General features: G+C 39.4%; 1 protein-coding gene across 1 annotated transcript in view; it reads left to right on the top strand.

Moving 5' to 3' along the window:
• LOC144829415 (sodium- and chloride-dependent neutral and basic amino acid transporter B(0+)-like) overlaps nt 1-17,709 on the top strand; it is a 54,823-nt gene that overhangs the window by 8,725 nt on the left and 28,389 nt on the right. Inside the window, exons 2-5 of the mRNA XM_078688537.1 lie at nt 1,430-1,574; nt 7,429-7,560; nt 12,964-13,134; nt 16,976-17,108. Coding sequence (XP_078544663.1) covers nt 1,430-1,574; nt 7,429-7,560; nt 12,964-13,134; nt 16,976-17,108 — 581 coding nt within the window. The remainder of the gene's footprint in view (nt 1-1,429; nt 1,575-7,428; nt 7,561-12,963; nt 13,135-16,975; nt 17,109-17,709) is intronic.

Raw genomic sequence — 17,709 nt, 5'->3', positions numbered from 1 at the left:
AATCTCTGTACTGATCCCTCATCGTCTGCCATAAATTCTATCTTACCTAAAATGCGCGCTGAAGCTCTGGATGACGAAGTAGCATCCCCTCGTCTGCAACTATTGCCCCAGTTTGAACTGATGATAAGATCTGTAATAGCACCCCTGCTTGACCAAATCAACATCTTAGGGGACAGGTTGACAAGCTTAGAAACTATCATAAAAGCCAATTCTTTTCCTCCCGCAAAAATTGATAGATCTAATTGTTTTACTCTCCCTACTGCTCCCAAAGGGCCCCACATTACTAAAACTGTTCCAACTGTAAGCAAACCTCCCAACTGCCCACCTCACATAGTTACCAAAATCGCCCATACATCTGTAAGCAATACCACAAAAAATGTCTTTACCGATAAACAACCTTCCAAGAGACAACCTCCGACTGCCACCAAAATTGCTCGTAAACCGGCGTTATCTAATTATTCTGCTACTAGAGCAGAACCTAACAGAGCAGCTTGTATAGAAAAAAAGTCCACATTTGTAAAGCGCACAATCACCCGTAAGGGTCTCTAGGCGCTGGGGGGCCGTCGGGAAGATTAAGCGAGCTATTGCCCAGAGTCACATGGTGCTGGGCTAACCTGCCGCCGGAGCCGGGGATCGAACCGTGGTCCCCAGATTCCAGCGTCAGTCGCCCTGGCCGCGGCGCCACACCTCTCCCTAGATTTGCCTCCAGAAGCCTTTGTGCTCGTTCTTGCAGGAGTCCCTGCACCCACCCATAGGAAACTTGAAAGACACCAGGACCTATTGCACAAGGTCCTGTTTTGGTTATCAAAAAATAGACCCCTGCCACCCAATAAAGACGGTGGTATACTGAGTGTTAGAAGGGTGGGCTGGTTAGGGTCATCTTCTAAAGAAATTCCCGGGGACCTAGTTCTAGTCAAATTTAGGGACAGGCACACAGTCCCCTACTTACGGTCCTCCCTGCCCCATGAAAATGATGGCTCCATCTCCGTCTGGGATCTGTATGATTTTTATCCGAGTACCCCACCTACTCCCCCACCAAGATTAACAGCCTTACACAAATATCCCCTAGGTAAGGGTACTATCAATTCTCCTACCCTTTGTAGATCAGCGCTTGTTATTAGAAACCCATAGTGAATGTTTTATGAAAATCAGCATATGTATATGAAAATTAGAATTATGTAAATATGTATCGTGGTTTTATTGTAGCTGGTGTTTTATATTGATGTATACTTTTATGATTTCTTTGTGAAATCGAAATAAAGTTATGAAAATGACCCCTGCAGAAAGATTGGGGGCATATATAACTCCAAAGTCGTTTTCCTGTTTTTGAAGAATTCATTAGTTTTAACTCGGCTGGACTAGCAAAATAATGGATTAACATTATATTTTATAATACTCTTCTGCAATAATTTTATGATTTTATTTTTAGGCGTCACACGAGGGCAGCAAAGATGAGAACACAGAGCGTGGGAACTGGTCTAGTAAAACAGAATATCTCCTGTCCATGGTTGGCTATGCTGTGGGACTGGGCAATGTCTGGAGATTCCCCTACCTGACGTTCCAAAATGGAGGAGGTACCGTATTGATTCAAAGACGCTTTTATAATAAGAGTACACAATAATAAGCTTCTGATTAGAAAGAACGTATTTGAAGAAGGAATTGGCACATGTTGTACTTTGGAGGCTTCCTAGTTTAATTTAAAAAAAAGTGATGTGTCGAATGCTTCAATTAATCTCAGCAACTGGTACTTTCTCTGGTCCACTTTCTAGTGCAATCTTTTGCTAAGCTATGCCACTACAGGCCGGGATCAACTTTACGTCTATCAGTCATGGTTGTTTCTATACATTTGTCCAAGATCACATGCGAAGGTGCAAGTGGGGAAACAGGGAAGTCTATGATGGCCAGTCCAAGGTGCCTCATTCCCACAAAGGCACGGCAGATGCGGACTTTGACAACCAGTCAATGATTTCTCAGCTGGGGTTTGAAAGAAACACCTGAAAGAAAAATCTCACATGCCACTGGAATGAAACTTATTTGTCTGACAAAATTATCCATTAATAAGGGTAGGCGTGCACAGCGGAGCACAAGGGCGCACAGAAGTGTAAGAACGAAATGAGAGAGTCAGTAATAAGTGAGTTAGGCCGTTTCTACACTGATCATTAACCGTGCTTTGCATCTAAAACCATACTTAGTCTTGCTTGAAAGCCGTAGGCCAGGCGCACTTGAAGGTGCATCGGTCCAGAGTGTATCGCTGTAATTCACGCCCAGGAGCTGTGAAGAAACTCACATCTGGCAACACGCACACACCGCTTGTCAGAAAGTACGGTCTACCCAGTTTTTCTTCCCGGGGCCGAGGGTAACTGCCGCGTACTCCTCAAAATGGACTGTAATTGTTATGCTTTCACGTCAGACAGTCCGTCATCCCACTGAGTCATGGCTGGCGTTTAGTTACTCAAGACGCTGTACACTGCTTCAGGTAGTTTCTTTCCTTAACTCTCTCCATAGCACTATTTCTTCTGACAGGCCACACCTTGCCAGTGATTATAATGATGCGCTCTCACCCAAACACTCATCCCGTTTCATGTCCGGTGACGCCACCAGCAACAACACGCTTTCCCTTTGTTTCCATTTCTCCTTCTTGGCACGTGTTTTCATACAAGGCACTATGTCAGCACGTTCTACATTCCGCATCGGTGTTGTGATTATGTTGTTGTATTGTATAAGTGTTGGTGTACCAGAATAAAGTAGCTTTAAACAGCTAATTATTGTCAGAAGATTCTTAACAATCGGTTAATCACATTATTTCTATCAGCTTGCTCAACCTTTTACGACACAAATAACGTAGGGGCATATTATCAACAAACGCCGTTGAAATTATCGCCGCTTAAGCGGCCGAAAACTGCCGCTTTAGCGATAATGGACTTGATAATGTTCCCGTGTGAATTCCCATAGAAGCCCATGTTCTGGTGTGAACATGGGCTTCTACTGGAATTCACTTATTAAAACAGGTTGTTGTGACTGGTCACCCTGCCTACAAAAATACAGTACAGCCCAGTGGGCAGAAAGACTATTGGATGGAAAAGGAAAATGCAGTAAGAGAAGGAGGCCCGTGGTTGGTCCTATACATTTTTCAGAAAATTATGGTAGCCAAGCTTCATCTGCTGAATGCAAAGGGCCAGGATACCAACTTTGAAAGACAGGGCCTTTTTATCTAGCATAACACTGATTGCACCCAAAATAAATTATGGTGTTCGACAATTTGTCCAAAGTGAAAAAGTTGTGCACACCCTTTATAGTGTGGCAGGCACTCGCATTTACCACGAAATGAAGGGGGTCTCAATTCAGTGCTTCCTTGTGTATGGTTCTATAGGGAGCGATGCAGAGAGGCAGCATAGGGGGGCCCATCGGCGCTTCTTGAATACCTACAAGAGTAGGATGTTTAAGGCCACATATGTGTCCTTAAACATACACCTGCATTCACTGCGTGTCTATAAAGGGACTTTAATCACCATCCTGTAGAACAACAATTGATCAAATGCAACAAAGCGAATGGAAATTGTTTTGCATCAGTTGAGGACTCACCTCAGCTTAAAATATGTAATAGGGTCAACTGATCATTTTTAGCCATAGGTCAGTCATCCGTTTTCACCTGCTCTTTAAACAACACTGTAGGGCCTTAAACTTTGACCATGTTTAAAAATCTCACCGGAGAATTCCAATATTTTTTTGAATTGGTAAATACCCCTGCACAAACATTCAGAAGTGAACACATCACTACTTAATAAGTAACACATTACACTGCTCAGTTCCCCATGGAACAGCCCTAGAGGCAGGCTAGTTGATGTGCTCAGTATAGTCAAAGCAACTTATGGTAGAAGAACAACATTTTTTTTTGTTCGGTGACTTCCAACTTCCTGCTCAATCTTCTGCTGACACCACACAATTCAAATCCCTCTCCTGTGCTGTTTGCCCAGGTCAAACACAAACATTTGTACACTACCTCAAAAGAATTCCTGAGATGATCAGATACCTGACCCACCACTCGACCCGCGATGACAGCCGACCCCTACCAAGAGGAAGAAAGATACCAAAAGCAGATCATTAAAACTTAGCCTTTGCTCAAATAATCATTGGCAACACATAATTGAATGAATAACACGATTCACGTGCCACTATGCTTTCTTTTAAAGTTTATATTTCCCTCTCGTATCTAATATTTTATAAATCATACACCCATGTCTCAGCTTCCAAGCATTCAATGTAATTGCCGAACTTCACACTTTCACCTTTCAACTCACGCTAACATAACTGAACATTTCCTGAAAAATAAATGGTACCTCTAGTCATGAAGGATTAAGCGAAAATGCAGCCTCCTCGTTAATCTTTAATGACTTATACATACTCGAATTTCCCCCTAACTGCATGCATTTGAGTTCTTTCTTACTTTACTGTGAGATTGTTTGTTTGAAGACTCACATTGTGCTGTAGTGAAAATATAGCCATTCCTTATAATCACATTACAGGTGGATTAATGTTTGGTTTTCCTATTTATTTTTAGTTAACTTTCAATATTTTCACTGCGTTCTGACTTATTTTTAACCTGATTAATGCCTTGATTAATTCCCTTCCACATGCACTAGCGCCAAGACGCCATGGCAATCGAGCGCTCTACAAACATTTATCCTATCCTATCCTATTAGTTTTCCCCAAACTAACCTCTTGTCCAAAATAGAAGCGACTTCCTTTTATCAAAAGAACTTCCAATGTATTGAATATTCTTTCAAATATATTGTTTCTGAAGAAATCATGATCTCTTGTCGTTCTCTTTTTTGCTAAATCTTTGTTCTTTCGTCTTAACTGACGGATACACTCCTTCATCACCAGTGAAACAGGGGGCTTCGAACTCTAATGTAAATCACTCCACAACATTTGTTCTTTTGTTATGCTTCTGTTTGCATTACCAGAACTATGAAGCTTTTTCTGATTACTTTGTTTTCTTTGCTTGGTTTGTTATCTAACCAATAAGTATATAAAATACCTGCGAGATACCATCTCTTCCTCTATTTATTTTTCCTAGGGTTAAAATGTGTTGCACTTCTCTCTCATGTTTGCAACCTTATCTGCTCACTTATTATGAGCAGATCCATATCAACTCACTCATTATCAGCTGCTTCCCAAGACTGCAAGCAACTGGTTGGCAAACATCTACAAACTCACCTGGGACACTGAGCTCGATTTGCAGTTATCTATTGCCTTAATTGTGCTCCTGAATTCCCACCATGAATCACCTAGGAGGAGTTTTTAATTTATAAAGCGTTTTCTGAGATTCAGGCCCTTGTAGGATAGAGGGGCATGTCAGATCCAGAAAATAACTTTTTTTAAAGAATAATAGGGGCATACTACCAAGGACATACAGTGATTATCGCAAATAGCGCTTAGTGCGATTTACATCACCGCCGTCTATCGCTGGATTCCTGCGCTAGGTTAGCGGCGTATTATCAACGCCTTTCACCAAGGCGATGTGAAATCCAGTGATAGAGGGTGTGAACATGCATGAACGTGTGAAAAGCAGCGATAATTATCCTGCAATCACAAAATCCTTGATAATAGGCAGGTGTGGACCTAGCTTTGCAATCCACCTCCCATGTCACAGATAGCTGAGTAAAAATTTTAGCAGGAGTAAAAATCCAGCGTTAAGGGGCATTAGCGCAACGTTCATCATCACTTCGCGGCTATGGGGCATCCTTGTAAATATCGCGATGCTGTGTTAGCAATGTTTTACAAGGATATTATGTGAGGAATGCCTACTTTGCATCTAATTAGCGATGCGAGTCTAGGCGTTCGGAAAACAGCAGCTAACATGGGCTAATGCATGTTAGCGCCGCCTTGATGATTGTGCGATATTAAAATCTTCGCTTTTTCTGCTCTATGTGCCAAAAAAGCGGCGATATGTGTCTTGATAAAATGCCCCAATAATCTTTAATATTTTCCCCTATACTTTTCTATAGGCAGAACTCCACCCAGGTAGTGAAAAGTTACTAGAAGTAACTTTACACTCATGAATCCAGTCTTAGAGGTCTTCACTCCCAGAATGGAGGGGGTGGAAACGTGTAAGTCTACACTTAAATGTAGATCTAAACTCAGAAATGGAAAATAGCTAACAAATATAGACACGCCTACGTGTGGTAGTAAATGTACAGGAGAAAAACTACATGTTCTGTGAATCAGACCCAATGTGCGTACTCATTCAATTCTTACAGTTACATTCTGCAAACATCAGCATGGGAATAAGCCAATACTTAATTAAGTTGAACCTTCAAAGCATGTGAATGTATTGCACTTTGCCATATCTTTCCTTCTAATATATTAGTAAAATGCACTAACTGTGCAGCACACATAGGAACCTAGGAAGAGGTAATCACCACTTGCGATTGTTATTGTGCTGGAAGGTGTCCCTTCCTGCCCAAAAACAATCATCCCTGTGACACAGGCAGTCAGCGCATGGCAGCTAATAGTGCGCCAGCGCAGGAGAGAGCAAAGGAAACCGTCATATTGTTGTAAATATGACACATCTCATTGTTTTGGAATTAGCACAGCCAAATGGCTTGTGGCCCTGCGCTGCGTTATTTATCTCTGAGCCTCATGCACTTCAACCACACACTTACAGCCATGAACTAATGCACTCTGAACGGTTGCCAGCATCCCACTGTTAATCAAAGTGCTTGTTGGCTGTGCTAGGGATATAAAGTGATATTTAAAATCTTCAGTATAATAAATCTCTCAGAGTGAGTATCAGGATACCACATAACATTCATTTAGTCAAACTGTGAACATTTTGAACGCTGCATTATTCACACATTTTAAGAGGCGTTGATGCATATTGTTTTGGCTGTAAACTGAAGGAAACTTCTAGTGAAACAATGTTTTTCAAAATGCCGGGCAACTAACAGTCAACAACGTTATATTGCATATGTCACATAGAATCTCTTTTTAAAATAACCTTTGGATGCATTTACCTAGTTTGCACACTATTCACAGATTAATCTTTTCCGGAATATACAGTGGACAAGTTCTTCCAAGACTGAAACACGATCGAAGTGGATGAATTTATTCTCTAATGAGATATCGAGAGTGTAAATAATATTTTCTTCAACTATCCTATTACTCTGTTGAAGTAGCGAATTAGTGTGCATATTTTGACATACTCCCAGTCTAGATTTTCAGTAATTCAAATAAAAGAAACTATTGAATTAAACAAAATAATTCTCCATGTGTTTTACGAAAAATTATGATGTGTGATAATTGTGCATTTCAGTATCCACAATCACATGAAAGGGAGCCTTGCCTCTAATATACCTGGGAAAGAGGATCACCGTGCACTGATTTCGTGTTGCTAAACTGTTTTCTTACTCCAATTGTATTTTTCAGGTGCATTTCTCATTCCATACGCAGTTATGCTGGCACTTGCTGGACTACCCTTATTTTTCTTGGAATGTTCCCTGGGCCAGTTTGCCAGTTTAGGGCCTGTTTCGGTGTGGAAAATACTGCCAGCATTTGAAGGTGAGCATTTTTGTGGTTTTTGTTTCTGTTTTCTGACACTGATTTAACCAAGATGACTTTGGATTAAAAAAAATTAACATATGAAGGACTGACTTACTGAGTACACGCCTGTAAACCATATGCTGTCTTTGTCCGTGTTGGGGTAGTTATAAAAATCCAATCTACAAATCTTTTGCAGATTGCCAGCAAATATCTACACAATTTTAAGACAATGGAGTGTACTGTAAACTCTGAACTTTGAGGATTGTGTAATTTGAGAACTGGCTTTGTAGTAGAAATAGAAAAGGTAAATGTTTATCAGAAGTGCTTCATCCAACAAAAATCAAAATGCACGCCCGTTTCATTTGAAAATCAAATGTCCAAATTGTCAACAGCTGTCAAGATATCTCTTGAAGCGTTTCAGTACTTCGAGTACTGTCCTGTAGTCCTGGTTGGACTTGGTATTTTTTTTAAGTTTAAAGTTTATTGAAAGAAAGGGTATAATATACATCGGAAGAATAATATTATACAGTAAATAACAAAAATATAATCTGATAATTACTAAAGGGGGAGGGAAAAAGGGGGGTATCTTAATAAAACAGTACAAGTAAGAAAATTATCTGAATCATAAATCCTAATACATCAACAAGAAACAATAGCAAGTAAACTATAAGGCATAACATTCAAAATTGCAATAATGAGAAAGATAAAAGGAGAAAGAACAAGGAGTAAATCTGAAAAATAAAAGATGTAAAGACAACAATGAATTCATGGAGGTTTCCGAACTTCATCTGGGTTAGAAGATAAACTGGCCAAAGATGAAGCAATGGTTGTTAAGTAGGAGGATAAGGGGAGCCATAAAATATCCCTTTTAATGGATAAAGATATAGGAGTAACATTGTTTGTGTCTACATAACAGCATGGACTTGTTTTTTTAAGTTATAAATAGTCGATTACTACTGATATCCCAAACACTATTCAACATCACCAGGGTCAGAGTTAATACATTGCCACAGAAAAATCTATTGAAACAGCCCTGCATATATTATTGGTGCCGACTGAAGGTCAGTGTGGGGACCCTTTTGTTAATGAGGAGACATAGAATGGAAAACATGATAGATATGGATTTATATTGGTTATGGTGTCATGGTGTCTGTTAGAGGTTAGAAGGCTCTGGGATGGTGGGGACTTCCTTTCCAAGTATCTATGAGTTTATTAACCTAAAAGTTTTCAGTTTCTATACAACATGCACCAGGGACTTGAGTATCAAGCTAACAGAAATGAGATATTTGATATGTTACATGTCGTCTTCATATTTTCAATATTTACTATATGTTCTCATATCATGATGCATCATGTCATTACTTTCGTGTCTTTATGCCATGCTTTCTTACAGAGAATTATATCGGGTTAAACATGCCATATGAGACCCCTCATTGGTTGACTGTAGTTGGTTTATTGGGACAGATGAACACCGATACGTACAGCGTTCAATATAGCAGTAATATAACCGAGTGATTTGCAATATCACTAAAAATACCTGCCTTCAACCTGTAGGACATACAAATACCTGGGGCTGTATCATGGTGGGCTTTGCTGGTGCAGCGCAGAGCCAAGAGCTTTTCTGTTTGCATCTGACCTGTGTAAAGCAAATTTATTTGACCCAATGCTTTATTTTCTGATAATACAGCTCAGAAGCACTAAGCAGGGTTTGCTTCTTTCTGACAGAATTCTTGATATCCTGAGTGGGTTTGTTTGATGTTAAGTGTGTCTAGGATTCAACATGTTTTCTGTGGGTGAGAAGCTCTAGCTGAAGACAGAGGTGAATGTGGAGGGTTGTTCATTCTCTTTCAACACTCAGGACTTTTTTGTGTCAGGGTGGTGTTATGATGGACTTTGTGTAAAGTAGGCGGCAGGCAGCTATGCATCTCTCCTCTCTACAGCTGTCTAATCCAGGCAGTCACCAATCCTTACTAATGTGTTGGAATGTGTTGCTATGACTCATCCTTATAAGTCATTACACACAAATCCTCCAGGCACAGAGCCCTTGTTTTTGTGTTCTGACGTTGTTATTCTCATGAAAGGTCTCAACACAAGTTATAAAGTGAAGCTTTTAATTCTTCTGTTTTCTTGCGTTTTCCTGCTCTAGACAACCGACACATGTTGCTCCAAGTGAAGGTGTTTGGGTACAGAAAGGAAAATAATGCAGCAAGCTAAACATAACAGCAATGGTTATTTTATTTAGAGAACTGTTCATCACCAGTGTTCTGCATTTTGATTGGTTCAGCGTCGGTCAATATCTATCTGGGAAATTCGTACCCAGGACTTGAAACAAGTCTCATTACAGTTGCAAATCAGACATCACTCTGTCTTGTTCCTAAAACGGCTGCCAGTGAATAGCGTAGGGTTTCATGAAGACCTACTGCACTAGAATTATTCTAAGAGATATAATGCTGAAGAAGACAGTTTTACAATCATTCACTTCCTGTGCACAAGGCTGTGTGTACAAATGAAAATTGTTGTTTTCTTCGCTGCTGCAGCATTTCAAAATGAAGTAGGTTTTCTTTCTGTTTCAAAACGGTTGCTTCCTTTTTACAGGTGAGAGATGAGGTTGTAGTCAAAAGTACCTGAATATTGTTTTTTTAATGAAGTGTTTATCGCTCTGTTGGGGTTAACGTGCTATAAAGTAGTAAGATAATGCATGTGTGTAGTGTAGTTCCTATATCCCTGATAGGTTCTGCGCATTGGATTAAGATACCCTATAGTTTTGACATAGAACTGAGGTCAGTATGTCTCTATCAAGTACATTAAACTTAATTACCAGCTCACTCAGAGGTCACTAGAAACTTCTCGAATAAACAAAAAGGGATTAGTTACCGACAACCACATAAACATGACAACTTTGTTTCAGTTAGAATCGGAACAATCTCAGCATCGTGGAAACAATAGATAACAGTTTCACTCAGTCAATCGTGCATGCTTCGTTTCTACAGAGTTACACAGAAATAGATAGACGGGCGTTTCAATAAAAAGGGTTTATTGAACAGTCTTATTTCTCGTGCAAGAGATATGAACTGCTACAATCGTAAGACAGTATGCGAAGTAAAATACGTACAGCGTTAGCAGTAAGAAAAAATAATACTGCAATAGCATGGCTTGTAGCTTTGAAATATGTTCATAAAAATACATACATAAATAACACAGGCTAAAATGTGAATACTCATCTGGTGCTTCTGGCTAGTTCTACCCCAGTGTACCTAACCTAAGTGTAGTACGAGATAAGAAATAGGTGCTGTTCGTCTTTAGTCTAGTTGGGCTATAGTTTAGATTGGTGTTGCCAAGATTTGCCAAAAGTCCCTCTAGGGCCTAGTCCGCTCCATACCTTAGAATGAATGAGGTTGGAATCTCTTTCCGGGTCTCGATCTCTAACACCCCGCAAGGGGAGTCAGAAACACTGGAGCTGGATTCTATGCGAGGAGGATGAACTTGCCATTGCAAACAGTGTCCTGCAAGTATGCAGCAAGACCATGGTTTGCCATGGCAAGTGAAGGTATATTTATACCTTGAAGGTGTTTAGGAATGCTAGTATTAACGTAAAAGTCGCGCAGAAGAACGTCGTGAAGGAACCCCTAAGGAATAGATGTTCATGTATAATAAATGAGTTCTTAGAGAAATCAATAATCCGAGCAAGGGGAAATGCTAAAGCCTTAAGAGTTTGGTTTTCCAACAACTCGTGACGTTGATGGACGGATGTAGGTGTCCATGCCTGTATTTGGTTAGCATGGAAAATGCCCAAATAAGGGTAGGATTTCTATCCTTGAACAAGTGCAATGCGAATTGTGCCCATATAAGGGCATGAATCCGGAAACCTATATATGGTATCTAAATCGACACACAACATGTGAATTAGGGAAAAACGAAAACTGAGAAACCACATTGGGAAAACCAAATCATGGAAAACCAATTTTAAGGAAACACAAATAAATCAAAACTGAAAGGAAACATTTTAAAGGAAAGACAATTTTAAGGAAACACCCCAAATCACACTCTTTGGGGAAGATTAGGCGTAATGAGTTTTTTTTGTTCCTGAATGGTAGCTGTTCAGGCGTGATGAGGGTTTTCTTTTTTTTAGAGTTTTAGGGTTAGGGGTGGTTGGGGTTTAGGGCTGGTGAGGGTTTTTAAGAAATCAGGCATATGTGGAGTTTCAGGCTGGTGAATGTTTTTAAGATTCAGTGATGGTTAGAATTTCGGGGTGGTAAATAGTTTTTAGTGTTTAGGAATGGGTGGCATTTAAGGTAATGAGGGATTTTAAGGGTTCAGGGATAGGTGGAGTTTATATGTAGAAAGTGTTTGTAGGTTTAAGGAATGTCGGAGTTTAGGGGTGGTGAGGGTTTATGGGGTCGGTAATGGGGATTTTCAGGAGGTGGCGAGGGTTTCTTAGGGTTCAGGGATGAGTGGAGTTTTAGGGGTGGTGTGGGATTAAGGGGATTAAGGATGGGTGGGGTTTAGGCATAGAAATTCATTTTTAGGGTTCCGAAATGTGTGTTCTTTAGTGGTATTGAGGGATTTTAGGTTAAGAGTTGGGTAGAGTTTAGGAGAAGAAAGGGCTTTAAGGTTCAGGAATGGTTGGAGTTTAGGGTCAGAGATGGGTGTAGTTTATGTATGGGGAGGCCATTTTAGGGAGCAGAGATGAATGCTTATAGGGGTGGTGAGTGTTCAGTGAATTAAAAATATCCAAAGTAATTGCTTGACAATGTAAAATATATTAATCCCAAATAATGTACCCTGACTGAAATAAGGGACTGAAATACATTTCTTTGGCTAAAATGATTTTGAAAGTGAGTAATTTCTTCTACACCTTAAAAATAGGTATGCAGAAGTGAATTTGAAAAAAAAGACTTTCTATGAATTGGCTTCTATTAAATGGTAAATGCTATTCATCCCGAAAACTTCCATTAAACCGTCTAGATGAAATAGTTTCTCAGTAATGGGATTCCACTAAATTGTTTTTCTATGAAATCACATACAGCCTGTGTGGTAAGATGAAAACTTGACTCCATGTATTTATAGCATTTCCAAACCAGAAACATCTTTAGTTGTTAACAAGAGTAAACACTGTCAAAAGTACTGCCACATCAGCTAAAACCCAGTTGAAAGTATTTCAAAGAGTGCTTTAACAGCTAGCAAAACAGCAGAAATAACAAGAGAAAGGCTGAACTTTGGCTTACAAAGAATTATTTTGAATATATGTGGCTATGAACTTAAAAGTTACAACATTATGTCTATTTTGTCTGTGATTCAACCTTATAACAAAGTATTTTACTGTATGATTAAGTAAACCTGCCTGAAACCTAGACAGTTAATTTATTTTTCCCTCTACCTTAATATAACTTTGTTCCTTCTTCCATGTGTTTTCCTTTGCAGGTGTGGGAGTGACAATGGTCCTTATTTCAACGCTAGTGACTATTTATTATAATGTCATAATCGCCTACAGTCTTTATTATCTCTTTGCCTCGTTCACAAGTGTGCTTCCGTGGTCTGACTGCTCCAAGTGGGAAGGGTTGAACGATACGATATGCAGTAAAACACCCAAAGGTAGGTTCAGTGTCATTTTGACATTTTTGTCTTGTTTTTCTATGACTCATAACTTTTTCTGCGTTGTAGCATTAACACACTAAATGGCTGATATATTTAATACAGCAATACCTTATTTTTTTTCAAATTACATTTGCTATAATTTCAGAAGAAAGTTGAAAACAAGTCTACGTAAGAGAGACATTTTTGGAATTGGAATGTATATGCGGCCCTGTTCATATAGAAAACTGTAAATCTACACCCACAGGTTTATATTGACGTGCAGCTGCAGATTTACTACTTTTTGGAATTAACCAACTCCTTGAAATATTTGTAAGGAAAGATGCACCTGACTCAGGTTTCCCTGCAGATTCCATGGGAAATCGTGGGATTTCTAATGTGAGAATCTGTTTCCTCTACATGGGGTTCTCTGTGGTGAACAACTCTGCACAGAAGGAATGGATTCCCCTCTGCAAATGCATATTTTTGTTTTTTGTTGTTATTTTTTCCTATGGAGAAACCCCTTCCACGATGCCCCATCAAATTTGGGGATAATCTGACCTGCTTCCCATCTTTGGAGGAGAGTTACGCCAGTCCTATCCAGGAATACATCTCTGACCTTTTTCAGGATGGAAAGGAATTGGATGAAAATTTGAGAATGGCAACAAACTTCAATGTAAGTGGGCTTTGTCAAACTTTCAAGGCAAGCTATGTCTTGACATACTGACTTGCCACTGGTGGGATTTACGGCTGTAGAAATCTCCGCTCTCATGGTGAATATCTCTGCCACTGCAAAAGGGCTTATGCCTATCGGAAATCCTTATGTGAATTCCTAGCAGTTGTAGAAACGTTCAATTTGGTTGTAACCTTAAGGATACAGCCAATTTACTTTCATGTATAGTGCCCTTAGTGTCTAAATTGAATCCTACTCCTGGCTCTGGTAACCTCTGACCCTTGAAGTAGACCCAGCTGTCCCCAAAGCATCATGTTTCAAAAAATTTAGTAAAAGTACTGGAAACATTGTTTATTTTTTAAACAACGGGAGCCCCCCAGCAGGCCAAACTCTGTTTTGTCCGCAGCACCTAAAATCTTTGCACTGTTTCTGCATTGAAGCGATTTTTAGATTCATAGTGTATGCTGAACTCAATGAGAATGTGTCAAGGCATTGTGTTTGGGGTTTGTCTAGCTTTGCCTTGCACGTCATGTAACTGTGAATGTTTATTAATTTCTTGTTTTATGTATATGGCACACACTTGTTAAGTAAAAGTTTTATTTTTATAGTCCCAATCTTAAAAATGATAGCACTTTACATTTGTTTATTGAAAGCGCACCTCCTGTGTAGCAGCTTCACAAGCCCAAGTACTGACCGGGATGAAAGAATGCTCTCCCTACAGCTACCTTGATAACTTTATAAGCAGTAGAAAAAATACTTCACCCATATGGTGTTTCCTGCCTGTAATAGTCCATTTTCTTTCTTCAAAGGCTCATTTTGCTTTCCAGCTAAGTTTATGCTATTTAGGTCTCATACATACAGTTATACTCGCATATTTTACATATTTAGTTTTGTTTTTCGTGGAGCTCTCATGCGGTCAGTGCATGGAACTTCTGTAAGGAGTACAAAGCAAGTTAGTCTTCAACAGTCTTTTGAATTTCATATAGATAGATTTTAGGATGAGGTATAGCAGGAAAAGATCTCCAAAAAACAGAATGCTGCAAATCAATGGATCTGCATTCAAAATTCATGTAATCAACATAGAACATTCTGCTTGATTTGGGAGACTGGCCTTAGGCTACTTGTAACTAGTTAAAGTGCCAACACTCTGGTAATGTTGTTTGACAAATTGCCCTGGATCATTTTGAGTTTCAAACATAGAGTCTTGGAATCAATGATTTATTTCACTAGCAGTCGATTGCAGCTCTCGTATCCAGGATGATGTGGTTTGATCATGATAAGTCAAAGTTGAGGCAGCAGCTTAATTTATGTGTGGTGCAGTTGGTGTAGCATTTTGGCTTTTTGCCTGTTGTAGACTATGTTACTGTATGTGACATTGGAGATGTTGACTAAAAGGATCAGCCAAATCCTTTGAGTGCTTCAGCAGGGATGGGAAGAGGCCATACACAGCATGAGTTCATAAAGATGCAATTCTCCACTTTTCTACTTAGATTGAGCCAAAATTTCAACAATCACACCATGATGTTTTGTGAGACTATATAGAATGAGGGTCAGTACACCTCAACGCCTGGATAGATCCAATCTACACTGCAAAGAGGTGGTAGAAAAAGACCCTCAATGTACAAAATGTAAATGGGATATTGCTTAGTGTGATCACTGTCTACCTGTTGATTATAAACTGCATACATCAATTTTGGGTCACTCATAATTATTGTGAGGAAGAAATGCTGAAGAACTTAACAAGATGTCCAGGGTTAAATGGCTCACAGTGAGATCGGGTCTTGTCTGATATTGATGGAAACAGTGGAGGCCGAAGATGACATAGCACTTATGGTGAGCTTAGCGTAATGGAAGTGTGTCTGAAAATAATGAAGAAGGTGAAGGACAACAATATAGGCTCATTAAAATAAACCTGGAAGCTGGCAACAATATAATAAATCAGGCTGAGCAGTAAGGGAGAGGTTCTTTTATTCAAAGTATGGTGCTGATTACATTTTGAATCTGTGTGTGTGTCTTTTGCTCACTAAAAACCCAATCAGGCCCTGTACATTTCCACTCGTTCACATAATTCTATGCACAGGTGTGAGTGTATATATTTGGGAATTCACAAATATTTACAGTAGTAGACTTGGAAAGCTGCAGCTTTTCAGACCTTTTACTGAGAAAATCATATGACATTTTATATTTCCCTGACACAGAGTGATATGAATTACACATCTCTGCATTGGGCCAGGGCAACTTAGTTGACAAATGCATGTTTTTCTTCATTTTATGTTTTTTTCCATGCATGGATAACATTTCTCACCTTGGAGAAACACCTTTCCCTGTAACCGGAAGACTGAGGGTTTTACACTCTAATGTTTACACAGGAAGGAGAGTTACTCCAGCTCTTTGCTCCTTTGCTGACTATGCAAATGTCTACAAACGTACGAGTCTGGTGATGTTCACAAACTCTAAAAACATACTTTGTCCCACTGCTTGATTGTAGGTAGTGTTGTCCTGGCCATTTTGCATTTTTTGCATTTAACAGTTGGGCTGCAAGCAAGGGGGCTGCTTTCAGAGCAAGTGTGGTTGCCATGACCCTACCATGATCCATGGACCCGTTCTAGTTACACCCTCCTGCAGTGTAGGGCCAATTTGAACATTGTTCCAGGATTGATTTAGCCTCTAGTCCAGCCGTGATTATAAGACGCTGTGGGGCAAAATATGCATTAGTAAAACCTAATGAATGTGTAAACAGAGTCATTTCATCCATAAATGTAGAACTGAAGGTGGTAAATGGTTTTGTGACTCCGACACTCTGTACTTTGCATTACTTTGTTTCCTGAGTTTCAATGTAAAACCTGGCACGTTCTTTCAAGATTTTCAGATATAACTTTATGACGCAACTTAAAACTTGCAAAATGTCTTATTGATTATTCATGAGAAATTGATCGTAATAGAAAAATGTTTTCGACTGTAAAAATGCTTTTTATCAGTAGTATGTCCATTGCGCTGGAAATTCTAAATTTGCAATTTCTGTGTGATCCCATCTCTGTTGGGGCCCATGCATGAGGTCTGTTCTGACATGTTGCTTGCTACCATCTTTGTAATTAAATATAAAATATGCAATTCATACTGAGACTTAAAGGACAGTAAACTAACTTGTTGCATAATAAGCTTTGCATGATTTATATTGTATTCATACAGGCTTCTGCAACGTAAGTTTCGGAGGTGACATAGTGACAGCAAATTTAACCTGGGTGAAAGAAAGTAACCAGACCTGCCTAGCCAACAGCACATTCGAACTAGATGTTGAACTTCCAAGCAAGCTGTACTGGGAGTAAGTATTCTTGAACTAGTAGTAAACATTCCTTCATTTATTGGTAACTATAGGTGTATTTCTGAAGAGACTGCCAATATAACCTGCAAATGACTTCTCAGAGCATATTCACAGATGTTCCTATACTATGATTTGCTCTCTTTAGTCAAAAATAATCTTTTAGCAATAGTGCAACTGTTGATCGTTATTGATAGCTGCAGTCAACTGTGATCTCATTGAGATCACTCTTCTGCTCTGATGGTTTTCCACCCAGAGAAACGTGTTGGGGAACTTGAAGAATGGCATAATTGTCCTCTTCTTTGAAAAAAATATAATTTCCTAATATATTTAATAAATTCCTATTTTTCATACATTTTTGGTAAGAAGCTGATTAACAAGGCGAGCTCTTCGTATAGGTATGCTAATGAAAGACCTTTATATACACGATGTGTATATATAGCACAATTCACCAGGTGCCCATGAGGGTATCATGAGACCAGGAGTATCAGGATTTAACAAAAGTCCTAAAGACTTGAATCCTTGCACACTAGGGTGTAAACATGCAAGCTGTGCAAGTAGGCCTTGCTTGTGTGGTACCATTCTTGGTTGCATATTCCTTTTG

Source organism: Lissotriton helveticus, chromosome 4_1, assembly GCF_964261635.1.
Source record: "Lissotriton helveticus chromosome 4_1, aLisHel1.1, whole genome shotgun sequence".
Classification (NCBI taxonomy): Eukaryota; Metazoa; Chordata; class Amphibia; order Caudata; family Salamandridae; genus Lissotriton; species Lissotriton helveticus.
The sequence above is the reverse complement of the archived record's forward strand: the minus strand, read 5'-3'. Positions and strand labels throughout refer to the sequence as shown.